This window comes from Vidua chalybeata, chromosome Z, assembly GCF_026979565.1.
Source record: "Vidua chalybeata isolate OUT-0048 chromosome Z, bVidCha1 merged haplotype, whole genome shotgun sequence".
Taxonomy (NCBI): domain Eukaryota; kingdom Metazoa; phylum Chordata; class Aves; order Passeriformes; family Viduidae; genus Vidua; species Vidua chalybeata.
The window spans coordinates 75,262,770-75,288,860 of record NC_071570.1 but is presented as its reverse complement, the minus strand read 5'-3'; the positions used below and the strand labels follow the sequence as shown (position 1 = coordinate 75,288,860).

Genomic DNA, 26,091 nt, shown 5'->3' with positions numbered 1-26,091 from the left:
ACATGTGTTTATACATGCATATTCATGTGTTTCATGCATTATTCAAACATTCTTCCGAACTTTCTGATGTTTTGGGAACACCTTTGCCTGACTTCTTCACACTCCAGCTTATCTGCATGACATCCTGGCTGTCAGGGCAATATATTTTATTTCTTCTTGTGTTCCCATCCTGCTGTTTCACATCCTCTGATAAGGATTTAGTATGTCCTCCTTACATTTAACATGCTATTCTGTAATTGTCCTCCTTAATTTTAACATGATATTCTCTAATTGTGCTCCGGTGCTCTGGTTTGTGTCAGGGTTATCCTATCACTTGGACAGGTTGGTCAGTGGATGGTCTTACACTGTTTTTGGTTGCACAAAAGCCTTTTTCACATCTTATGTTTTGCTAAGGCCTGCAACACAGTACATTCATCACACCGTCATTTCCATAAATGATACATAGATATTATATTCATTACACTACTATTTCTATCAGCAACACAGTGCACACTTAGGCTGATAGATTATATTATACTAGCAAGCAGCTGATATCAGATTTTGATAGCCAAAATGAATTTTATTTTTATATCTTCCATTTTAAAGAAGGCAAGCAAGCAATGCTGGGTGGCTGGGGTGTCACCACTCCACTAACAGCACACACAAGCTTTTTATTATTCATAAGCATTTTAGTAATTTTGTTGCAATATCCCTTCAGCTTTACCACAGCTTCCTCTATTTTATTCTAAGTGTCAGTCATCTGGCTACCTCATCTCTTTTACTCTACTGGGCTTCTTCTATTTCGATGCTTTATTTGGCTATTTGGCCAGAAAGTTTCAAAGCTTCTTTGTAGCTATCCCAGGGAACGCGCCCACTTTCGACACAGCAGATCCAAGTGTTAAAAAATAGGCTAGAAACTGTTGTGAAATAGTTGATAGTTGTTAAGCATGTGTTGGTTTGGTTATGGGAAAAGGGATTTAAAGGGGTAGTTGTCAGAAATACTGTACTCAACATAATACACCTAAGTAAAGTGCACCACCCCCACGCGAAGCGAAACAGCCTGGACAGAGCTGTAATGGGCCAATCAAGCACCTTAAACCTTCATGCAAATTGTGAAAAAACACCAATCACTTGTCTTTCAAATTTTTAAAAGTTTATTAGTAGTAAAATAGTTATAAAAATAGTAATGAAATTAGAGTAATAAAAATTTGGACAGTGAGGATTAGGACACTAGGAGACAATAAAAAGCAAAGAATTTCGGATGTCCAGGTGTTTTTGGGCACTGAGCTGCCAAAAAAATGCCTTGTGAACAAAGGAACAACCCTTAAAAGCAACAGCCTGTTGCATATTCATATATCTCATACATGGTGCATAAATTCCTTGCAAATTAAGAATTTTTCTGTTTTTTGTCAGCTTCTTCCCCTTCATCCTGGTGGTTCCATAAAGAGGAGAGAAGGTGGAAGGATGTTTGTCTTTTCTGATAAGGAGGCTGTAACTCTTCAGGTTTCCTGTCGCTGTTATCTCTGTGTGAAGAGTTTCTTGATTATCTCATCCCTTTCTTGAGCTAGTTAAAAAAAATCTTACATCACAGAGTTTCTATTTTAACATTATGTTGTAACCGAAAACTATATTTAATACACTACTTAAAAAGGATCAATACAGTATTACAAAATAACCCTCCGTAATACATTATTCATAATACATAATACAGTATTCAATTTAATATTTTAATATTTAATATTTAATATAAATATTTAATAATTAATAATTTAATATTTGCAAAGAGCCAATCATAAAATACGCATTTTCACACAAATGAAGGATCCAAAAAGAAACCAGTCCAAAGGGACAGAAAACAGGATAAAAAGAGGGCATCTGACCCCCTGAATTTGTGCTGCTCCACCTGGAACATCGCTGCTCAGAAGAGCCAGATTCCTTGACGGGAATGCTCCTGCTCATCCCACTTCCCCCCTTGCTTTAGGCCTTTCTTTTTATTACAATAAGTTCTGAAATCACTTTTAGTATTGGGAGTGTGGTCCCGTTTTTAACACAAGTATTTGCTGGCTCCGTTGCCAACTGACACGACTCACAAAAACACTTTTCACACAGCTAAAAGGAGTTATAATTGGTACTATTCCTAAATACTTATAATCACGACGTGCACAGGCTAATACATAAATGCGAAAGCCAGTTGTTATCCTGTTATAAATGAATCAGTCAATTTAATAATTAAAGGAATTTATTAAAACAAATCAAAATAAAATTGGAAAAGCCACAGGCAAATCAGCACTGAGCCAGGTGATTGGTGCTGGGTGAGCTGGGTCTGGACTATTGAAACACAGACGAAAAATCAAAACCCCACAATTCCAATGAAGATTTGTAGGGACGGTATGTTTATTACAGCGCTGGGCACATGTGAGGGATCGTTCCCCTTCAAAGGACATGAGTGCCCCTGAGGACTCCTGATCCTTTTTTATTACCCTTACTAATTTACATATTCATAGAGTTTTGCAATAGGTTCATGTATATTCATTCTGCTGATTTCCCGTTACACTTGCAGATAGTTACACTTGTACCCAGTTTTTTGTCAGAAAGTACAGAAAGAACTCCTGGGTCACTCTGCCCTGTTTCAAGGTCTGAGGAGTCTTTCTTATCTCTTTTCTCTTCAGCTTGGAAATTCGCATTCTTTCTCCCCAGCTGGGGCAGTTTTATTAGTGTTGCAAAGCTACCAGACTAAACAACAGATTTTACTTACGCTAGCAAGCTCAAAGCGGCACATTTCACCTAAATCCACATGGATTTCTACCGTGTCAAATTTTCACTCTGTCTCACTATGCAGCACTGTACCCTGGCAGTTCACAAGGTACTGATTTCACAGGGTCTTTTTATACTGTTTCCAGACTTAGCAGGATTCTGGGAGGGCCCTCCAGTTTCCTTTTGTCCTTTTTCATGTATCAATGCTTGTTCTTTTCTTGTGGTGCTTCCGGGAGGTTTTCCCAGAATGCTCTGATTGCTGAAATCCTGTTAGACAGTAATCCCCTCAAATATCGTGTTCTGGCGACGAATATTCATCTTATCATTCAAGGCATATCTTCTGGATAGAATAATCCTTCAGAATAACCATCTTTCGAGGCAGGAATTCATCCTGTGTATATTGCTTTTTCCCCGTCACTTGGTTCCATTTAAAAGGTGTTATAATGCTCCGATTTAATAATTAAAGAAATTGATTACATTATCAAAGTATAAATTAAGAAAAAAAAAAAAAAAAAAAGGGGCCACAAGTGATTCCACTCTGAGCCAGGCGATGAGTGTTGGGGAGACTTAGGACTTGGCCTCTATCACACCAAAGTCCCCGTGGGTCTCTGAGGGTCAGTTCTAAGGGGTCCATTTTTATACAGTTTCTGGGGCTTGGAAGGGGGTCTTCTTTAGCATATTATTGTGTTTTCCCGGAAACGGTGGAAAATTGCTGGAATCCTGTCAGGTGAACATTTCCAGGATAAGCTTCTGATGATGCCTATCAGAATTCCTCCTGCAGGGGTCTAGTCAGACGAGAGAAGTCACTCGGAATATACATTTCTGGAGGCAGTGTCTCCTTGGTGTTTGGATCTTTATCACTTAGTCTGTTGCTGCTGCTGATGCCTATCAAAAATGCCTCCATCTGGGGTCTTGTCAGACAAAAAATCCTTTGGAATGTACATCTCTGGGGACAGTGTCTTCCTGGTGTTTGGAATTTCTATCACTTAGCTTGCTTGTTGCCCGACACTGGCTTTAGCACACAAAATGCTGAGGTTTTTAATTTCATTTAGCACGAATTATTTTATAACATATATTACATAAGGATACTGTATTTTTTAGTCCTGAGCACGAATTTATTCTAAGCCATATATTACAATCCGGTTGATTTACTGAAATATGAACATCGATCTAATATCAATATCCAACTGAGACAGACAAAACCTCTCTAACAGTTTAAAGTTAGAAAGTGTGTGTTTATTACAATGGTCGGGCAACACGTGGGATAACTCCCTAAAGCCCACTGCAGAAGTCACAGTCTTACAAAGCCCTTTTATTTACAGAAGTTTTGAATACACAAAATATGAATGCATATTCATATCCCTGTCACCTCCTCTGCTCCCTTCGTATGCTAATTGGCAAAAAGGCTATTAAGCATGCGTAGTTTTGTTCCCTGAAATGAGTCGGGGGTCCATTTTGGGGAGGGGTCTCCAAAATGAGGAAGTAAAGTAAGTCTTCCTCGTTCTGACCTTTCTACCTTTTCAATGCATAGGTGACAAATGAATCCTTGTGCTTTTCCTGTGTTCAATGGATTCCTCAAGTATGGGAAGTTTGCAACTGTTTTTGTGTCCCTGAAATCTTGTTTATCACATTCTGTTTTACGTGATAAGCACAGCTACCCAAACATAAAGTTGACAAGCAATGAGTTACTAGATCCTGGATATCTTGTCTAAGATCCGGCTACTGCTAACTACGAGCAGTAACTCTTACTTTCCACTAACTCAGCAACGTCTAATTTAACCATCATCTTAACTTTCCTAAAATTCTTAATTCTTCAGAATTAATGTCCCGTGGTCGGTTTCCCACCACAGATCACCCACGGGCAGTTCGACGAGCGCTACGTGCTCTCGTCGCGGGTGCGCACCGGGCGCAGCATCCGCGGGCTGAGCCTGCCGCCCGCCTGCACCCGCGCCGAGCGCAGGGAGGTGGAGAACGTCGTGGTCACCGCGCTCTCCGGCCTGCGCGGCGACCTGTCCGGCAAGTACTACAGCCTGACCAGCATGACCGAGCGGGAGCAGCAGCAGCTGATCGATGTGAGTCGCGCCCCGGCAGCGCCCGCACAGGCTCGGCTTTGGCTTAATCCCCCGTCTTGCCCGCGGGAACGCGCTTCCCTGCAGAGAGCCTGGCAGGATAACCGCATCATTAACCTGTGCTTAATGGCCTGCCAGTGTTTTTAATGGCATAGCGAGCCACCCCGGGTCGCTGCTTCTGTTAAGTACACCACTGTGCAGGTCTGAGGCGAGGATTTATATTCCAGAGAGTGAGGCCAGTGTCAAATCAAATCCACGTGGCTGGTGCCACCTCTCTGGATGAGCAAGCAGGTCAATTCAGGACTTTTCCTTGGTCATCTCCTTGAGCAAACGGCGATTCTTTCTATATTAACCATTCTAACTAAAAGCATTACACTGAGATAGGCATTACATGGTATCTGTGTTGCGTTCTGTGGGGGTGGGGAGCTTTGCCTGTGATTTTTTTTTTATATCAGAATAACACTAATTCCAATTTCCCAAAATTTGGCTGCAATTTCATGAGTGAACACTATGCTAATTCTAATTTCCCCTAAAGTGGCCGTAGCCTATTGCACACAGGTGACCTTTTCCCAGTCCTGTCATTGTGTTCAAGGAATTGAAGGGCCAGGCCCATAACAAGAGTTTTCGTTGTCACACAGATGGAAACACAAGGATTTTCATCATGGATTTTGTCACAGCATGTGACATGTCAAACAAAGCTTGAATGTGCATTTTAAGTACCCAAAGGAGTGGCTGTACCCTCTTAGCTATACTCATGGCACATTATTCCATAACATCAACCAAAGGGGAGCTGATGAAGTAAGGTAACTATTTATAACCCTGGAACAGGGTGTCTGGATTAACCAGGAGTTAAGAATTTATGTAAGGTCAGTAACTTTTTTAATTGAATGTCCCTGGTAATATGTTTATTGACGAGATGTTGATGGCCTGTTGCAGGTTTTATTTTCAGCAGGAGACAGCACCTCAGGAAGTAGAGGTTGAAACAGGAGCGTGGAAAATGTAATTCCTTCATGGTTTAAGGCTAAATCCTGGGGGAAGTGGAATAGGCTTCACTGATTCAGCATTTCACCTCGTTTTGTTTTGTTTCATGATAATGTAAATTTGTAGGCATCAGGCACTGATGTTGTAACCTGAGATTCATTCCTTACCTCACACCACTGCTTACCCCTCCAGCACCTCAGGACCTGGCACCTCTGTGGGATCAGGCTTCCTGCCAGCTTCTAGAGGCACCATTTCAGCTCTGTAAGATCAAAGTTTATTTCAGTGAGATAAAACAGTGCTACTTGAATTGCACTCAGCACAGAAGGCATTTGGTGCTTTGCAGATTTGGGCCATAAGCTCATGAGGAAAGGTAACAGCTTTTTTCTTGCAAAAAGGGGGATTTCTCTTTCAAGCAAAGTGTCAAGTGGAGCAAGCTGAGGAAGGAAATTTGGTGTCCCTTTGAAGAATAAAGAGAACTCTACACCTTTTCTTCCTGCATGGCTGGAGTTCTGCAGGCACTGTGTCCATTACAAAGCATTCAAAGATTAAAAGCTGGGTGAAATAAAGAATATAATAATAATTATTATATTCTTCATTAAGGGAAAAATGATGTAAAGCACATCAATGTGCCTACACTGTCATATGCCTTCTGGATAGATTGCCTCACTATTTCTAGTTAAGCTCTAGGTTTAAAAAGAAAAAGAATAAAACCAACAACAGCAAAAATCCATCAACATTTGATATGGCAGTGTTCAAGGAATTAAGAAATAATAGTTTTTTAGCACACACATGAAAATCGATGTAAAATACTTATTTTCTTTGGAGGGAAAAAAAACCCAAAGCAATTGCTTTAAAAATTCTAAACTATTAGGCATGGGGCAAGTTGGTGGCACAGCATATGCTACATTTATTGAGTCACAAATAGCATCTCTGTTAAGGAGCATAACAAGCCTGTGATTCTAAAAGGTTGAGATTAGCATTGATTCAATTCCTACCTTGAGTTCACGCTCAGAATAAATATCTAAATCTCCATGCTGGAGAAGTATATTTTCAGAACTAGCACTTTTTTTTTTTGTTTGGCCTTTGTTATTTTTTTTCCCCAGTCTTTAAGAACTCATTGACTTCTCCTATGCTGAAATGTGTCTGAGTGCAGAGGAGACCTCTGGAGCCAGGTCCTCCAGAGCATCCTTTGGTGTGTCCACATGGACTCAGGCCCCAGCACCCATCCCTCCCTGCATCTGAAAAATGTTTTTGGCAAAACGTGTCAGCGAGCATCTGCGAGAGTTAAGAAAATCAGAGTAAAGAGATTTTAGTTTCCAGCAAAGGAACCAGGTTCCCAGGCTGTACTGTGTGATTTCCTTGTGCTTCCACTGCCTTCACAAAACATGTACAGCGTTATGGTGCTTCCTGGCTAAACTGGAGTTTTGTTCTGTTTTCTCTGTCTCTTTGGCCCTGTCCTGGTGCCCAGGATCACTTTCTCTTCGACAAGCCCGTGTCCCCTCTGCTGACATGTGCTGGGATGGCCCGTGACTGGCCGGACGCCAGAGGGATCTGGTAGGTTGTGTGTCCTGCAGGGTCCTGTGTCCTGCCCAAAGATCACCTTACAAACCTCCTTGCTTGTGCTAACCCTGCGAGCACTCTGGCCCCGCACTCACAGCATGTCCAGTTTCCTTCAAAAAGAGAAAGGTTTTAATTCCCATGCTGAAAGCAGCACCCCTTTCCTTCCAAATGAGCTGGATGAAAAGGAGACAGGGAAGAAATGTTGATGTCCAGCATCAGTTCAGAAGGGTGAATAATTTCTTTATTATAACTATGCTATAATACATTAATATACTACTTAAAAAGGAGATGCTAAAACTACAAACCTACTTGTTCTAACACCATATCTAACTAACTCACAACTGATGACCCTCTCTGAGAGTGCAGCCACAGGTGGGTTGGATTGGCCACCAGGCCCAAACAATCCTCACCAGAATCCAACCAAGCAATCTCCCCAGGGAAACAATTCTCCAGACACATTCCACATGGGAAAAACAAGGAGCAGGAATAGAAATTGTTTTCTCTTTCTTCTCTCTGCGCTCCTCTGTGAAAAAATCCTGAGAGAGAGAAGGATGTGCCTGCCACAACAACACACTTGGTATCGGGCCCAAATGCAACATCTGCTGTGCAGATGAAGGGGTGACAGCTCTGAGATGAGCGCCCAAACCAACGGCAGAGGATGGGGCAGCTGCGCAGTGCACAGCATCTGCATCCAGCCTGCTGCACTGCAGGCATTGCCAGGTGCTTTGACCCTGAAAAAACAGGCAAAAAGCATTCTGAGGAACTGCCTAGTGTGAAACCTGGTCACCCCCAAACCCAGTGACCTGCTGGAAAACTGTGAGGATTTTTTTTAATTTCAACAAGCTTCCTGTGAGATTCAACAAGGTGCAGATTCTTTAGTCCCCAGTGAAGTCTGAGGAAGAGGAAAAGGATAAAGCTTGGGACACCCATTCATTGTCTCTACAAACAAACAGAAGTACCAGTAGCATAATTACTATCCAGGGATTTCCTGAAAAAAAAACAGACCTGGGTTTTGGCTTCTTTTACATGTGGCATATCACGGGGAATGAAAAAAAAAAAATTAGTGTGATTGGAAAGTACTTCTGTAAGCCACATATTGAAAATCTGCCTTTCTCTTGCAAAAAAATTGTTATCAAAAAGTGTGCACATTGTGGAAATAATTCTGCTTTTGATGATTTCCACCCTGTCCTTGTCATGGGCTGCAGGACCATTTCCACCAACAGCACTGTCAGCAATGGCACAGTTTAAATGCACGGTCCTGGCAGCAGTGGGGACACTCGCTGAACTAAAAGGGGAGGTGAGTTAGGCCAAGCTCAGGCTATTTATAAAACCCTCCCTCAGCATTAGTGCATGACTGAGGAGGAGGTGCCTGGACCTGGCCTGACCCCAGCGTCAGGGCACAGGATGTTTACACCTGCTCAGCATTGCACTGGCCAGCTCCAGCTGCAAAAAAAAAAAGGAGACGCTGCAAAAGACCAGCTGAAATTCAGGCTCTCGGCGACCTTGGGCTTTCCCTTTCATGTGTCTTAAACCTGGTGATATTTCACTGCTGGCACAAATGAGTCTGATCCCACCATCACCACCTACGTGCTGTAGGAAGGCAGTAGTAGGAGACTCGCCAAGCAGAGAAAAAGCCAGGAGAACTTCACAAAGCCAGCCCTGACTGCCTGTCTGGGGCAGGAGTGGGTTTCTCAGGGGCTCTGTCCTTTCTGGCAGGGTCACTGAGGGATCCCAGACACATCCCTTGAGGGATGCAGACACCCAGTGCTCCCAGGGACACTGAGGCAGGGGAGAACAACATTAAGTAAGCACACATTACTTGGCTCCCAGCAGCATGCAGGTGTTTGGGTTTTCTGAGAGCAGTAGAACCCTTCCCTGAGGACAGAGGGGGCAGAGCTTGGCTTCTCCCTTGGCTGCATCCCCAGCTGTGCTCCTGATGGAGGACTGCAGGAATGTGCCCCCTGTTGAGGGAGTAAACAAGTTACCCTTTGTCTCCTTAAAAAGGAAAAAAGCCCAGAAGTTTCTTTCCTCGGTTTGGTTAAAAGACACCTCAGAGGACCTTGGGGACTTCACCTCAAACTTAAGGACATCCAATTGGACAGGAGCCAAAAAGTCCCACCTAGGCAATTCCCTAGAAAAAGAAGAGAACAAAAGAGTTAATCGCTTTTGTGAAGTGTTTTAGCAGGAGCAAGAACCTCTTGCCCTGGCTCAGTTTTTCTCTGTAAAGAGCTTTTTTATTTTGCCTTTTATTAAAACTTTTTGTTTCCAACACTGTCACAGGAGCCATCCTGCTTCTTTTATGCCACCTGAGGTAGCTGAGCTATCAAAGGTATAATGCTTACCTCTGAGAGCTTATAAGACCTGGCTTGAAGAGAAAAAGCATTAGAGGACCACAGCAGCATGATGTGACCAGAAAACTCTCCTCACACTGTGCCCAAGAGGCCCTGCAATGCCATAGGCATGAAGGATCCAGAGCTGGAACCAGCCCCAGTCCCTCACTCCAGACAGCAGTTTGATTATGAATGTTTAACATCTCTCCTGCTTGGAAAGGCTGTGATAAAACTAAGGAAGCTGAGAATTGTTTCTCAGGACTTGCCTTTTTAAAGATACTAAATTTTTTTTTTCCTCCCCTCTTGACTAGGCACAACAATGAGAAGACATTTCTCATTTGGATTAATGAGGAGGACCACACCAGGGTGATCTCAATGGAGAAGGGTGGCAACATGAAACGTGTCTTCGAAAGGTTCTGCCGTGGATTAAAAGAGGTAGTGTCTCAGTGAGTTCATTATTCCTGTTTGTTCACTGCTGTCACCCCTGCTTACCGTGGTTCCCACCGAGCTGACATCTCCAGGGGCAGTGAAATGAAGTCACATCAGTCCACACAACAACCCACAGCAACACAGCTAAAGCAGAAAATATGGGCAGATTGCTAGCTGAGTTGTAGGGAAAAATAAATAATTTTTTTTTTTTTTTGCCATTGCAGACAGTGGGAAATAATAAATGAAGCACTTTATTTGCGTTGTCTGATTTGCTTGATTGAGGACTTTATTTGGCCCATCCTCCTGGTTCTTATTTCTGAGGCTGGGAGCAGAGTGGAGGCTGCTGAGGTTGTGCGCAGGACTCAGGGTTTAGGACCCACTATTTTGGGGAGAAACGGGGATTTGTGATTAAAATGCTAGGAACTGGTACTCAGGGCTCCTGGGTATTGTTTTGGTATAGCTAATCACAGTGATAAGAAAGGCTTCCTGGGACAGGGTGTGGGTTAAAACAGTTTTGCCCAGACAGTTCAGGTATGACTCAGGTTGGGTCTGGACCCAGTGCAGCCCCTGCTCTGGCACAAAAAAAAAAAAAAGTTGATTTACCAGAGAAATACAACTTCATTGTGCCCCACAGGTAATACCAGGGAACCCTGGAATGGTTTGGGTTAGCGTTAGGGCTTGCGGTGGGTTTTGGGGCACAGAAAAACAAATCCATCTGATTTATGCTGTGCTTGGCACCAAGGTGGTCACTGAGAGTTCCCAGGGTGGGTTTCCAGGCACACCTGTGAGACTCAGCAGCGCACAGGTGGTGGCCCAGGTGACACGGCCCCCAGGTGCTGTTCCCAGCTTTGCCTCTGCTGTTGAGCTGAGCTCATGCCAGGCTCTGGACATGGATGTGGGAAGTGGTGCGGCAGCTTTGGGAGCTGTGCCCTCAGCAGGTCCCTGGGGCAGCAAATCAGGTCTGGTTTCCCACCGCCCATTGCGTTGCCCTCAAAAAACACAGAAATCATCTCGGGAGAGTAATTTATTCTGTATCCTCCTGCAGACCTGAAGTATTCAGCAATATTCATAGGAGTCTTGTGAGCATGAGCTGGTTTTATGCATCCAGTTCTCCTCAGGGGGAGATGAGAACTCAGCTGAAATTGTGTTGGGTTTGCCCAAGCACAGACGAGTGAACAGAGCACCAGGTTGTTCAGAGGGCAGTAGACCATTGTGATTTTCCTGCTGGTAATTATTTCACTCTCCTGTCAATTCTGGTCAGAGACCTGTAAATGAGGAGTCTTATCTAAAAGCTGTGTCGTCTCCTTATAATGGAAGCGTGGCACTTAGAGGCCAAATGTTCTCTTCCAGGAGTCATGGCATCAGCTAGAAAACTACACAAAACTCAGGCTCAGCTCCTTCTGTTTGCTTTGTAGTGTTTGAGTCCTTTGGAGTCCTGTGTTGCAAACCTGTCCAAAAATTAATGAGTTATAAACAGATGGCAAAAGCCACAACTCTGAAGTGAAGATGTGGCTCCATGGGCCAAGGCTTTACCAAAACTCCACGACAGGGAGTTCTCTGGTGAAGTGACCAAGAGTCTGCAAGATGATTTCTTGGATTATACTTTTTTCTGACCCAGAGATGGGGCAGCTGAGAGGCGTTTTAAAAACTTATTCCATTTTCAGTCTCTTGAGAAGGGTGAGACAATGCAGGTGTTATAATTCACACCATCACAATCAGAAGTTACCATTTCCTAATTACAAAACACTCTAAGTGTTTCCTGGCCTGTCAGCTTTCTGCTCACCATGCTGTCTGTGCCTTAAGGCCAATAATCTAAAATTACCCCTCGTGGGTCCCACTACAATGCACCTTTCATAGCTCTGTCTCTCCAAAGTATCCAGTCTTATTTGTGACTCCACTTTTTGAAGTTTGTTTCTGGCTCCATCTCTCTCTCAGCAGTGTCTGTCCTATTCCTGTTCCATGGCATTCCTAAGCCAGCATTTCTTGTCTCGAGGTTTGCATAGGTTTGCACACTGTGGGGGCCTTCTGCCAGGCCCTGAGAATTTTCTACAAACCCATTTCCCACATTAGCAGTCACGAGAGGGCGGTGAAGAAATCCTCCTGGGGCCTGAGGAGTGCAAACATTTGTATCACACCTAGAGCTGACTGCACCGGGGTGTAAATCCCTGCCACTCCACTGGCACCTTACGACAGGACCCTTGTAAATGCTGCCCTTTTTGTTTCGTTCCTGTGCTGCCACCCAGGTGGAAAGGCTGATCAAGGAGCGGGGCTGGGAGTTCATGTGGAACGAGCGCCTGGGCTACGTGCTGACCTGTCCCTCCAACCTGGGCACGGGGCTTCGTGCAGGAGTCCACGTCAAGCTGCCCAGGCTCAGCAAGGTACTTAAAAGGGACAAAAGTGACATAAATGTGACATAATTTAAATGTGACATAAGCCAGCTCTCCTGGGATGTAAAGGAGCAGAGGAGAAATGACAGCTTATGACAAATGCACGTTAAAAGGATGTGTGTAACCAGGTCCTGGGGATAGGCTGAAGGAGCTTGCTGTAATGCTGCAAATTGCTGTATTTGTCATGGAAATCAATCTGCTTAGCGGGGGGCGGGGGGGCGGGAAGCCACAAAGAGGGGCTGTAACCCAAGGAGTGAGAAAACCCTCCACCTCTGCCTGTCCCTGTGGCAGTGCCGTGAGGATCACAGCATGGCAGTGGCTCTGCCCAGTGCATGCAGTGGAAGGCAGGAAGCTCAACGCTGTTCCTCCTGCTGAAGCGGAATAAATAAACAGCCCCCACAGCCTGGGGTCGTTATGAAGTGGGTCTGTATGTCAGCGCCCGGCACCGGTGAGCTATCTCTCCAAAACTTGTGCCCCGAGCCTCAGTCTGACCCACACCTTTATTCCCAAAGCTGTTCCATGTGCAATACATTGCACAACTTTCTCATGCATATTCAACCCCTGGCCCCGCCTGTCCTCGCCTCTCATGCTAAATGAGTCCACGCCCTTCTGGGCACGCGTGGTTTGCTGTGGTGGTCGTACGGGGGTCTCTTGGTGGTCCTGAGGCTGAAGATTTTAGTCTACCTCATGATTGAACTTTTGAACTTTTCCTCTCTGCGCGTGCGCTTTTGGTCCTTTGGTGCTTATCTGAGTAGGTCTGTCAGTCCTGATGGGCTTGTAGAGAGAGGAGCTTCTTTATCTGGGTTCTTTGCATCCCTTAGTATTGTTCTTTATGCAAGAAGCTTCAGAAAGTTGCATTTTCCTACGCCCTTTGTACCAGGCAGAGGTTTCCTTAAGTAAAAGCTTAAAATTCAACGCATAACTCTGCAAGCTAAATTATAAATGCTTAATTCATTTTGTTAAATTAAGCTAACAAAAAAAATCTCTATTTCACTGGCAGGACCCCAGGTTCTCCAAAATCCTGGAGAACCTGCGCCTGCAGAAGCGTGGCACCGGCGGGGTGGACACGGCAGCTGTGGCTGACATCTATGACATCTCCAACCTGGACCGCCTCGGTCGCTCAGAGGTAAACTGCTCTTTTTGGGGTTCCCTTCTCTGTTTTCCCCTTGCTTTTTAGTTCAGATCTGTACTGACATGGGCCAGTTTCCCTCTGCTGGCCTCAGTGGATCCTTGGCAGTTTTTACTCCTCATGAATCTGGACCAGTGGAAATGCTCACTGAAAGGAAAACTTTTAACGTTCATGAAGAGCTTGTTAGGTGCTCCTGTCCTGGCAGTGAACAAACCCAACCCTGAGCAAGCTGCACAAATTATGGCCACGTGCTGAGGATCTCCATGAGGGTATGCAGGTGATGTAAGGAAGCAGGCACGGAGTCCTAACCCACCCAGGGACTGAGGCACTAAAGCAAGGCATGGTGAAGGGTGTTGTGTTCCTCTCACTACTGAGCCACACACCTCCTCCACGGTTACACAGCAGCACAAGGCTTCCACCCCATGGTGACTGAGGAGCTGGGGCTGTTTTCAGATCTCCTCTGTGGCTCTCAGACAAGAGAGCTGTGTTGTCTTGGTGTGAAAAGCCAGGTGTCTGCTGAGGAAGGAAGGAGCCTCATGTGAAATGGAAAATGTAAACCCCCCCCAATTATTGTAATTTTCACATTAAGGGGCTCTCAAGGCAAAGGTATGGGAGTAGGAATAACAGTTCTTTACTAGGAAAATTAAAATATAAATGCAATAGTACAAACAAACCAGTGCCAGAGTCAGAGCAGGCCCTGGCAGGCTGTGGGTCAGGGTGGTGGCAGCAGTCCCATTCCATGGGGCTCAGCCCTCCTGCAGTGCCAGCTGTGCTTCTGCTGGAGCAGGATCCTGGACAAGGCTGGAGTTTTCCTCTGGAGCTCCAGGGCTGGTGTGGATGGGCCTGGGCTCCCTCTGGGAATGCAGTGGGGCAGAAAGCTGCTCCTCTGGGAATGCAGTGGGCAAAGGCTGCTGTGGTGTCCCAAAGCTCAGATTGTATCCAGGTAGGAATGCTTGGCTCCTCCCCCTGGGCAGAGCGTCTCCCCATGGGATGATGGAATTTTATCAGCCATGCAGGGACACTCAATGACCATGAACAGGAGATAATTAATAATTAATCGCCCATTAACAGAAGATAATTAATAATTAATGGCCCATGATCAGAAGATAATTAATAATCAATAGCCCATGAACAGAAGATATCTCCTGGAGGGTGGACAGGTTGTGGAAGACATAAAGAAAAAACGGCCCCACCTGGTTTTAACACAGTGATGGAATACACACTTCTGCTTACATCTTGCTTTGCAACCTAAGACATGCATTTAAATCAGGGATTGAAATCAGGGCAAAGATTGAATCGTGAGCCCCGAGCCTTCCCCGTAGGGCACAGGCTGTAGCAGATGGGTGCACCCCGGACATTTGCTGCAAAGCCATTTCAGTGAGAAGGAACATTTGTAGTGCCAGAGCGTGGAAATGACCCTGCAGCCTGGAGCAGCTGCTGCCCTCCTGGCAGCTCCGGTCCCACACCTCGTTCCAGCTTCACACTCAATGATTTCATGAGCCAGAGCAGTTCCTAAGAGCACAGCTAATGAGGATGGGGAGAAACAGCCCTGGCCAGGAGCTGCAGCCTCCTCCCACAGCTCTGACTGGGCCAAACCCCATGGCTGTGGCAGGCTGGATATGGATGCAGGCTGGTCCTGGTGCTGCAGCCCAAGACCTGGGGCCAGCCTCATTCTGGGTGGGTTTTCATAACAGAAATATAACCCTGGGGTAATGCACCTGGGTGACAACAACGTTAACCCAGCCCACAGTGCCTTCCCTTCCAGCCCAGCCAGGTGACCTGTGCTCTCTGATCCAGACATGCCTCTGAATGTCCCCACAGCCAGGGACAGATGTCTGGAAATCTTAAACATCGAAGTTTGATGTAGGCACCTGTGTTCCCTTGGATCCAGAATGAAATAAGTAACAGGAAACAAAGTGAGTAAGAGTGAAATACTAATAAGCTGTATTATTTGCCAAAACAGCCTGTGACAAACACATCTATTGACACCTGAGACATCATCTCATGTGTGTTTTATATTAAAGTAACATTAATAATAAAAAAAAAGGATTACACAGCATGATGAATTGAGTCCTGCTGACAGACAGCCTAAGCCTACAAATTTTTGCTTATATGAAGAGTTCCACTGAAGTCAGTGATGCCTCCTACAAAGGATTAAGGCAACAGATAAGACACAAACCCTACCCTGGAGATTCTGAAATCTAAATAAGACAAGACATACTCAAGTGGATATGAAAAGTTTTATTATAGGATAAATTTCTTTCCAGTACATAATTAAATAAATGCCACTATGTGGTAAATGTGTTTGCAGAACTGAATTATGTTCCCAAAGGTGCAAGATAAAACTGTTTGTATTCCTGCTCTGTTTCAGTTACTGGTCAATGCAAACTTAATATGAAATTTGTTTCTTACGGAGGCTGCAAATTCAGACCTCTGACTTCCCAACACACTTAGTCTGTAAAAGACAATACAATAAACTGCTAAGCCACTGAAATGCCTTATAGTAAAAACAAATCCCTTGAAAATCAGCAACTGTCACAATAAAGAGACAATGGGAGTTAGTCTTCACACTTGGTTTTAACAAGCCAGTCATTAAAAGGTTGCTAATGAACCATTTCATGGAGATTAAGAAATACCAGCTTTATCTTGCTGCCTCACAGTGCCACAGGGTCTGTGGTCCTTAAATGTCACCTGTCTGCTGGGGACAAGGCCCCTTTTATTCTCCAGCAATTTTGAAACAGGTTACGAAGACACCACCACCCCTGACATACAGAATTATGAATTTTGGTGCTGCTCTGGGCCTGGAGCAAATCCCACCCCTGGCAGTGTCACTCTGATGCCTTGGAGTGGCTGCCGAGAACAGGGGCTAGACAAGATTAAGAGAATAAAAGCTTGGTGTTTATTAAAGGCCTTCAATAGGTACAGCTTGGGCTATCAAAAGCCTCCCAGAGGCTGCACCCAAGATGGACAATGGTCACAAGTTTTTCATAGAGTTAAAAGTTTGGTCCATTTGCATATCAGGGGTTAATCCTCCAACTCCAGCTTCAGGTAATTAAGTAATTTTCTCCAAGCATTCCCCCCCTCAATTCACTGTTGTTTGCATCTGAGGCAATACAGTGTCCTTGATTTTCAGGCCTAGAGAGGAATTGTTTTGTCTGAATAAAGCAGGAGAACAGCAGCTGGCAGGGTGTGGAGTTTAGAATTATACACTAAAGCAGTACAGCGTCTGAAAAATATAAAACCTAAATCCCAAGGCATTAACTGAGGAGCGGGGAGCAAAGGAGTGCTGGGTGCAGATGAGTCCTGAGCTGTGTGCTAGGACAGAGAGGCTGCTCCCCACGGCTGTGGGACCACCCCACAGGGCCATGGCCATCTGCAGGGAACGGGCACAGCTGGGCTTTGATGAGCCCCCTCAGGCACTGTGAATGCCCCTGGTTGCCCTGCCCTCCTCCCAGTGCCAGCCACATCAGGGACACCACCCTGAGCCCCCAGCAGCATTCAGGGCTGGTGTGAACCAGGGCAGCAAGGCTCCTTCGTGCTCTCCTTGCACCAGCATCCCTCCCAATTCCTTCCATGTCTCCGTGCTCACACAAAGGTTCCTGCAAGCATGGGGTGTTTCGGGCTTGGGAGCTGGGGGGACACAGCAAGGACTTTAGTGCTCCACCAAGCACTGCCTGGCAGGGCTGATCACTCACAGCACAGCTGCCCTGGTGTCCTCACCCTCGTGCTGAAGCAATACGTGGAATAAATAAATAGACTCCATAACTTGGGGTAGTTATGAAGTGGGTCTGTATGCCAGCACCCATCACAGGTGAGACAGCTCTCCAAAACTTGTGCCCCGAGCCTCAGTCTGACCCACACCTTTATTCCCAAAGCTGTTCCATATGCAATACACTGCACAACTTTTTCATGCACATTCAACCCCTGGCCCCGCCTGTCCTCGCCTCTCATGCTAAATGAGTCCACGCCCTTCTGGGCACGCCTGGTTTGCTGTGGTGGTCGTACGGGGGTCTCTCAGTGGACCTGAGACCTGAGGCTGAAGATTTTGGTCTTCCTCATGATTGAACTTTTGAACTTTTCCTCTCTGCGCGTGCGCTTTTGGTCCTTTGGTGCTTATCTGAGTAGGTCTGTCAGTCCTGATGGGCTTGGAGACAGAGGAGCTTCTTTATCTGGGTTCTTTGCCTCCTCTGGTATTGTTCTTTATGCAAGAAGCTCTAGAAATTTGCATTTTCCTATGCCCTTTGCATCAGGCAGAGGTTTCCTTAAGTAAAAGCTTAAAATTCAACAAATAACTCTACAAGCTAAATTATAAATGCTTAATTCATTTTGTTAACCTAACTCTAAAAATCTCTGTTTCAGTGCAGTGTGGGGAACACTCTGGGACAGGCGTCCCTGCTCAGCAACACCCTGCACCCTCTCGGGGTCATGTTTGAAACAGGTCCCTCAGCTCCCACCTGAACACTTCATACAGGGACTTTTGCCCGGTTGGTTTGTTCCTGTGGGAGCACAGTTTGGTGGAAATGACTTTAGGGACCTAATTGAAAGTTTCCTCTGCTCAGGGCAAAGAGGAGAAGGGAATTACTGTGGCTTTGCACAACCTGTAGTCCCTGAGCCAGAGGAGGTGTGATGTCTGTGACCCTCCTCACTTTCAGCTTTGCCCAATCTGGTGACAGCACAAGCCAACTCCTCTATTAACAGATGAGCTGAACCCTCTGTTACTACACATTTTTTCTTCTTGTTGTAGGTGGAACTAGTCCAGATTGTCATCGACGGGGTCAATTACCTCGTGGACTGCGAGAAGAAACTGGAAAAAGGCCAAGACATCAAGGTGCCACCCCCCCTGCCTCAGTTCAGCAGGAGATGAAGCTGCTGGTGATGGCCGCAGCTGAGGGTGAACGTGGCTGCCGTTCTGATGGAAAGGCACCCCTGTACATCTCTGTATAAATGCATTGTGTAATAAAACACTGCCTGAACACCTGAGGTCTCCTCCATGTCTGGCTGCGCTGGCACAACGTGGTCTGCGCGCAGCTTTACCGGGGTGTGTCGATTTCCCTCGGGGTTCTGAAGGTCAGGGTGACCCTGAGATTGGAAAGAGTCTTTTCTCCCTAGCCCAAAGCAGCCAAAGAAGGAGCCTGGAATGAGTCCGATTGCTTCTTCAACGTTGTTTATTTCTCCTTATCTGTAAACATTATTTCTCTGACCTGCCCAGCTCTGCCCAGCAAGGAGGCCATGGCCATCTGCCCCGAGCCTCAGGCAGCTCCCACATTATACACTCAAAACTACGTGTGCCATGTTTACAGCTCCTGTACCAATACCTAAGATCTATGTTGGACAGTGGGTCTCTACCTTAAACCAATAGAAAAGCGTCACCAGCACAGCAAGACATGGAGGGCAAGAACAACAGGAACCAAGGTCAGGACACACACAAATCCCTCCATCTTGTCCCCTGAACCCCTTATCTTAAAAACCCCAAAATTCTATTTTCCACCCTGTTAATTCAAATACCACACTACTCAAACCCTTGTGACTTGTAATTCCTCATACAAAATTGACGGCTTTTCCCACGGGCTAAATCGAAGCCACAGGTGTTTTTGACTTCATGCCAGGGTCCCTGAGCCCCCTGCCAGGGTCTGGAGACAGGCAGGGCAGCCAGAGGGATGTCCTGGACCCCAACAGGGTGCACCCATAGAACCACCTTGGGATGCTCTTTTTGGGGGTCTGCTGCCCTTTCTTGGTTGGTGACAAGAAAAGTACCGCTTCAGATGTGCAAAAAGCACAAATCTCTAATTCCGTGAAGCACCTGCACTTCTGGACATATTTACCTGTACGGAAATCCTCCTCATTTCTGCCCTGTGCCCTTGGGCTGCAGCAACCTGGCCCAAAACCCAGCAGGCAAATCAGTTTGCTGGTGTTCTGCATCCCAGCTAAAGCTGCCCAGCTCCAGTCCCCTCCTGCAGCTCTCAGCCTCAGAGGTAACGGGGTCTGGCTCAGCTGCCACTCCCCAGAGTCCCTGAGGGTGTGCTGCCACTCCGAGGGACATCTCCATGCTCACCCATGGTCCGTGTGCTCAGCAGCACAGTGAAAAAAACCCAAAAAACAAAAAAAAAAAAAAAACAAAAACAAAAACAAAAAAAAAAACAACCAAAAAGAAAACAAAACAAAACAAAAAAAACCAAACAACAACAAAAAAAAAAAAAAAAAAAAAAAAAAAAAACAAAAAAAAAAACCCCAACCAGCAAGTGCTGACAATCCCACTGATTGCTTCTTTTTTGCATATGGAAACTCAGTGTTTCACAGCCAGAACAGCAGTTCCCAGGAAGGTCCCTGGGTGAGTCATATCTGCAGAGCTGTGGCTGGATTGCTGGCCCATAACTGTCTGCAGACTTTAAAACTCACAATTGGAAGCTAATTGAGAGCTAGATGGTGAATTAGCTGCTGTTGAAAATCAGCAGCATGGTGGGCTGGCTCACAAGGAGAGCTGCTGAGCGTAGAGCAGGCTGGAGCTTCCATGTGATTACTGTTACTTCCTCATCTATGCTGGGCACGCTCCGCAGCATTTTGCTGCTGGCTTTCCAAATGGTGGTTAATAATAGTAATTCTGGGGGAGGGAAACAGACTATTGCTGGTGGCAAATAAGCAAAACTGGAAAGGCTGCACTGCTAGCTCTCCAAAACTCTCAGCTCAACACCAAATCCAACTGTGAGACAAGTGTCCTCAGATTTTAGCCTGTATTTTGCTTTTCTCCTGCTGACGGGCGGCAGCACGATGTCCAGCGGGCTGCCACTTGCTAACAGCATTCCTGAGGGGCTGGTATGGGGCTGATGGCTCTTCAGCGACAGCCTGGAGGATGAGGTGCATCACTCAGCCAGCCAGTCTGTTATAAATTGAGGTGAATAATTTGTTCAGCCTTTCGAGAGTCAATCAGAAATTCATTGATTACAGCAAGCGATGGCAAGCAAACAGCGCTGGGTGCAGCCGGGGAGTCCCCGCTCCACAAACGGCTCACACCGTTTCCCCCTTCCCGCAGTCTTTTTATATTCTTTTTTCTTCCGTGTCTGCGGTATCTCTGGGTGTACTCTGCGCTTGAGCACTCTGTTGCTAGGGCGTCTTCTTTTACTCTCTGGTGGTCGTTTGAGGAAGGCTCCTCTCTTCTTCCTCGGTGAAAGTCCACAGCCCTGTAATGGTCTTTTCATTATAAGGTTATATGTTCTAATTACACAACCAGCTTAAGTAATCAACATACTAGCTAGTTTCTGTCTGGCGATTTCCTGTTATCTACACAAGGCTTCTCCTTTGGCTCTCTGTTATCTTACACAAGGCTTCTCCTTTGATTTTCTGTTATCTTCTCCTTTCTGTCTGGATGAACAAAGAGTCTTCTCTAACTTATCACAAGTCCACTGATGGTACTGCGTAAGAGCTGGAGAGCAGGGCTGCTCTTCGGAGAGCACTTCACAGGGGAAACGGGCTGCTGGAAACCTCAAGGGGTCCAGCAGAGGCACAGCCTGGCAGGAGAAGGCTAAGAGGGCAGCTCAGTGATGTCCACCACTGTCTGCAGCAGGGGAAACCAGGCTCAAGGCTCTCCTTGGGGGTGCAGAGTGACAGGACAGGAGGCAACAGGCCCAGGACGGGACACTGGGAATTCCTGTTACTTTTCAGAGAGGGCCTCCTGCCCTGCGAAGGTGGTCAAACATTGGAACAGACCCAGATGTTATAGGTAAAAAATGATCAAGCCGAATTTAAGAATTAATAAAAATAGATTATTTCGTGACCGAGATTCGGTCCGAGATAGACACAATCAGAAAAAAACAAAAAACAAACAACAAACAAACAAAACCCAAAAAAACAAACAAACAAAAAAAAACCCAAAAAACAAAACAAAAAAAAAAAAACAAAAAACAAAAACAAACAAACAAAAAACCAAAAACAAAACAAAAAACAAACAAACAAAACACAAAAACAAACAAACAAACAAACAAAACCCAAACCAGTGCTGAGCCCAGGATCGGTGCTGGGTGAGACACAGGTCCGACCTCTACAGCATAGGGTCTCCTATGTTCACACCGACTGTTCTGTCCAAGCAGTTCTTATACTGTGTATTCTGCCTAAAGCAGGGTTTCTTTTCTTCTTTTCAACAGTTCAAATATTCATGAAGTTTCATTCCTCTTCGTGGAGCTGAACAAAACTGTGCCGGGAAGCAGTGTATGCCGATCAGGGAGTTACTGGAACTCGGCATTGAGATGCGTCTTCCTGATGGCTCTGGCTATCTCAATCTGAGATATTTATCGAGCATTCATCATCTGGGTGTTCCTCGGATCACCCTGGAGAAGCACCTATCTCCTCGCTTGCAAATGAGGTCCTCCTCCCTCTTGTCAGCGGCGGTTTCGACATACTGTGAAGCAACCTCCCGGCTCTGGCTTGCATGCTTAAAACCTTATAAGAATATTTCTCACCAGCACAACATATTTTATGTATCTTTTTATATGCACAAATGATCAAAAATACACATAACACAGAGATACCCAAAACTCAGGGAGCAAGGTTCTGATCCACACTGGGGCTGGGGTGGGATTGGTGGGTGTTTTGGGACAGAACACCTCCAGACCCCCAGCCTACACAAAGGTGTGATCCCTGGCTGAAACAGTCCCTGAAAAATGCCTGAGATGAGCAAATAACCCAGGGCAATGCTCTGGCCATCCTGTGCTCTGACCAGACAGGGAATTGTGAGTCTGCACAAAATTGGGACACCCCGGTATGACTTACTCCCTGCTCTGCTCCAACTGTGGCATTCTCTGCATTGGTGGCTTCCAAGCATGTCCCTCACACCCAAAATACTCCTCTTCGCATGGATTATTTTGCAAAGGCTTGTTGTCACCCACATTTTCCACCTCTGTGACCTTTTTCTGTCTCCGTATATATAATGCCAGCGAGAGCAACTCAATGAATGGTGTATCTTCATTCTTCATGCCACATCACTAATTAATATTTTAAATTAAACTTGGACAATTAAGTCACCGCAGGATGTCTTTGCTCAGTCCTACTCCCTCATGACAATGCTCAGGGCAGATTTCTGTTTGCTTGAAGCCCATTCTCCTCTGAGTGGAGCCCACCCTGGGGATGAGGGGTGGGGAGCAGGGTCTGTGCCCCTCAGGGCCTTCAGGAGCAGTTGGAAGGTGGCTGCTCTGCTCCACAGGGACATGTTCAGGAGAATGAAGATATCCTTGTGGAGCAGAGCAGCACGCACCATGCAGAGTTTGTTTCCTGTTGTACCTTGGATGCTGCAGCAGGAAACAAACAACCTGAGAGGCTGTGTGCCCAAACAAAGAAAGAAAAGCATACAGATAATGACTAAACAGGAGAATATTAAAGGTTCAAAAGCTGGGTTAGTGCACCAACTCTTGACATAAAATGCTACTTCTTGTTTCTCATATTTATTTTCCCCACGCCACAAGTACTGCACTGCTGAGACCCTTTTCTGCCAATAAAACTCCTTCCTGATAGACACTGATTCTCTACAAATCTTTGAAATTTATTTGATTAAGTGCCCCAGGAGCTATGTGCCATGCCTCAAGCACTTCTCTAATGCTCTTGACAAAGCAACTAGGGATCAGCAGAAATAATCTCTCAGGTCAAGCTCCATCAAAGCCCACCTGTGCTCCATTGGGCAGTTCATGAAGGGTGAGGACTGGGCAGGAATTTCCCATTACAAGAGAAGAGAAAACAGGCACTTTAGATGAGATATTGGGAAGGAATCCTTCCCTGGCAGGGTGGGCAGGCCCTGGCACAGCTGTGGCTGCCCCTGGATCCCTGGCAGTGCCCAAGGCCAGGCTGGACACTGGGGCTGGGAGCACCTGGGACAGTGGGAGGTGTCCCTGCCATGGCTGGGGGTGGCACTGGGTGGGATTTAGGGTCCCTCCCAACTCAAACCAGTCTGTGAAGTCTGTAGCTACAACAGACATCTTACATCACATAGCCTCTATTTTAATATTATGCTATAGCCTAAAACTCCACTGACACTTCACACCTGAAAACCTTGGCTGCCCCAGCAAAAACTGACAACAGGCTCTGCAGGCTCGTGACTCTCACTCCTACAGGATCCATGCACACCTGAGCACACCTGATAAAAGGTTTCTCTGGCAACATCAAAACCAAAAGGGAGCGGATAGCATGAGGAACGAGTTACAGCTAATATTTACATGCAGAATTACTTTACTAATGAGATTCACTGGAATGCAATTTAAGAGCTCATCTTTCTCCTGCAATGCCTCTTACAGTCTGCCTTCAGCCCAAGGTTTAATTAAAAGATTGAAGACTTAAACAGTCACTTCTTTTGCCTGCAAAAATGCCTGTGGGAAACACCAAAATGCACTGCATCTGGCACAGAACTCCTACCAAGCCAAATCTTCCAAGAGGGCACAGAGTCACCTACTGCCCAGTGCTGATGACTGATACCACATTTTTAATTCACTCTAAATTATTACAGAAAAACACCGGGCTCCTAATGAGAAAATATCAGTTATATTACAGTAATAAGTCTGTCAGTAAACAAGGGCAATGAAAATATTGTTTTAAATGTACCCACTGTTCAGGGAACTTAGGTGGACACAGCAGAGAGGAAAGAAAAAGTTGATAAATTATGCCAGTTAATTTGTAGCTAATTTTATGCCTATTCTGTTTTGAAAATGCTGTAAGTTTTCAGTATACACCTTTAAGAAGAATCTGTCTCAACTCTCATTCCAGTTTTATGCTCTGCTTTCTGAACCAGTATTTGGGCTTTGAAGTTATTGATAATCTACCTGGTACTTGGCCATAACTGCATGAATTACTGGCATCTCTTATTTTAAAATTTTATTTTATTTAAAAAAATATTTATTTAATTTTATTTTTCTGTAGAAATGAGGAATTTATCCTTTTCTTGACTGAGAGGAATACAAGAAATTAGTAAGACTGAAAAGACTGGAGCTGATCCCTCTGCCAAGGGAATCTGTACCTCTGCTGCTGCCTGCAGTTCAGCCTGTTCTTTCTCCTTTTCTCTGTGAAATGCAGCAGTTTTTCAAAGTACAGCCAATCCTGCAGAAAAGGCCATTGTATCCAAACACAGGAGGATAACCCATTCCTCCTGTGTTCAGTCATACCTTCAACTCTAGAAATGACAACTCTGTGATCTGAAGACACAAGCTTAAGTGAAGTGCTGTGCAAATCAAGTTTAAATTCAGTCATCTCCTCACTGTGAGTTTCTGAGAAAAAAAAAAAATATACTCTCCTGTGAGAAAACAGTGTTTTCTGCTTAACAGCAGCCACCAAAGCTAAAACCAGGGGAAATTCTTATGCTATCCTGACAGTGCATGTCTAACAGTCCCACTTGAGCCAGTTTCTCAGATTGTCATTTTGATACAAGAATAACAAAGCTTTGCAGTGGAAAACAGCCAAATAAAATAACTGACCACAGACCTTACCCTTCAAAGGCTTCAGTGAATCCAGGCACTTAAACCAATAAATACCTGAGTTGATCCAGCAAGAGAAGTTGATGGAGCCACTTATTCATGTTGTTAAATATCCTGAAAGAGTCACAGCTGTGAGCAACACAGCCTGGTGGAAATGACATCCAGTGCTGGTCAGCTGAGCAGGCTCACTGAAGGGCATGCTGCCCTGCTTGTAGCCATCAAAATCCATAAATACTTAAGATTAAATATAGCATAGGTAATCATTTAACACTGGAAGAAAGAAGAGCAGGAAATGCTAAGCAATCTGTTCATCTTATGGAGAATAAATCAGAGTGAACCACCTGCACAGGAGCCTCCGAATATTGCAGATGTAACAGAATTTAAGAGGGAACAGGGCCTAATTTTCCTTTCTCTCCCCAGGCTTACATTAAAATTAAAACAACCAGAAAAAATGTCACCCTGACACTCTGCCAAGTAGTATTAACTACCCAAACCATGCAGGCAAAAAAAGAGTGAACAAAGATAGCATCAATTGTGTGTGTGTGTACAATCACAGCCCCTGGTACCCCTTCAGCAGACAAAACCTCCTTCTTGGGGTACGAGGATTACGAACATATGAACATGTGCTGCGTTCAGACAATTTGCTGTTTCTTAAGAAAATATTAAAAAAAAAAAAATTAGTTACAATTATTTGCACCGCTGCTGTCTTGCTCACAACTCACCTGGTGCCCAGGTACACGGGAGCTCCCAGCCCAGTAAAACCTGGAACAAATCCCAGGTGCAAATTTAAACAGGTGTGGCCCCTGCCAAATAAATGACACTTGAGGTAAATGCTGTCTGACTGATTGAGCAGGAAGGTGTTAAACACCCTTTTCCACTGCCTGCAAAGCTGGATCTTAAGGGTGGCTCATCCTGCCCAGACACACACACATAAAATTCCAGGCTGGGAAAGACAGGACAGCACACTTTTCACCAAAGCAGAAGGAAAGCAAGTTGCAGGAGCAACGGGGCCCTCATGCTGTGGCTGAGCTG

General features: G+C 45.3%; 1 protein-coding gene across 1 annotated transcript in view; it reads left to right on the top strand.

Moving 5' to 3' along the window:
- CKMT2 (creatine kinase, mitochondrial 2) overlaps nt 1-18,583 on the top strand; it is a 35,711-nt gene extending 17,128 nt beyond the window's left edge. Inside the window, exons 6-11 of the mRNA XM_053931737.1 lie at nt 4,584-4,805; nt 7,252-7,337; nt 9,985-10,108; nt 12,346-12,480; nt 13,490-13,615; nt 18,363-18,583. Coding sequence (XP_053787712.1) covers nt 4,584-4,805; nt 7,252-7,337; nt 9,985-10,108; nt 12,346-12,480; nt 13,490-13,615; nt 18,363-18,482 — 813 coding nt within the window. The 3' untranslated portion in view covers nt 18,483-18,583. The remainder of the gene's footprint in view (nt 1-4,583; nt 4,806-7,251; nt 7,338-9,984; nt 10,109-12,345; nt 12,481-13,489; nt 13,616-18,362) is intronic.
- The last annotated feature ends 7,508 nt before the right edge of the window (nt 18,584-26,091 follow it).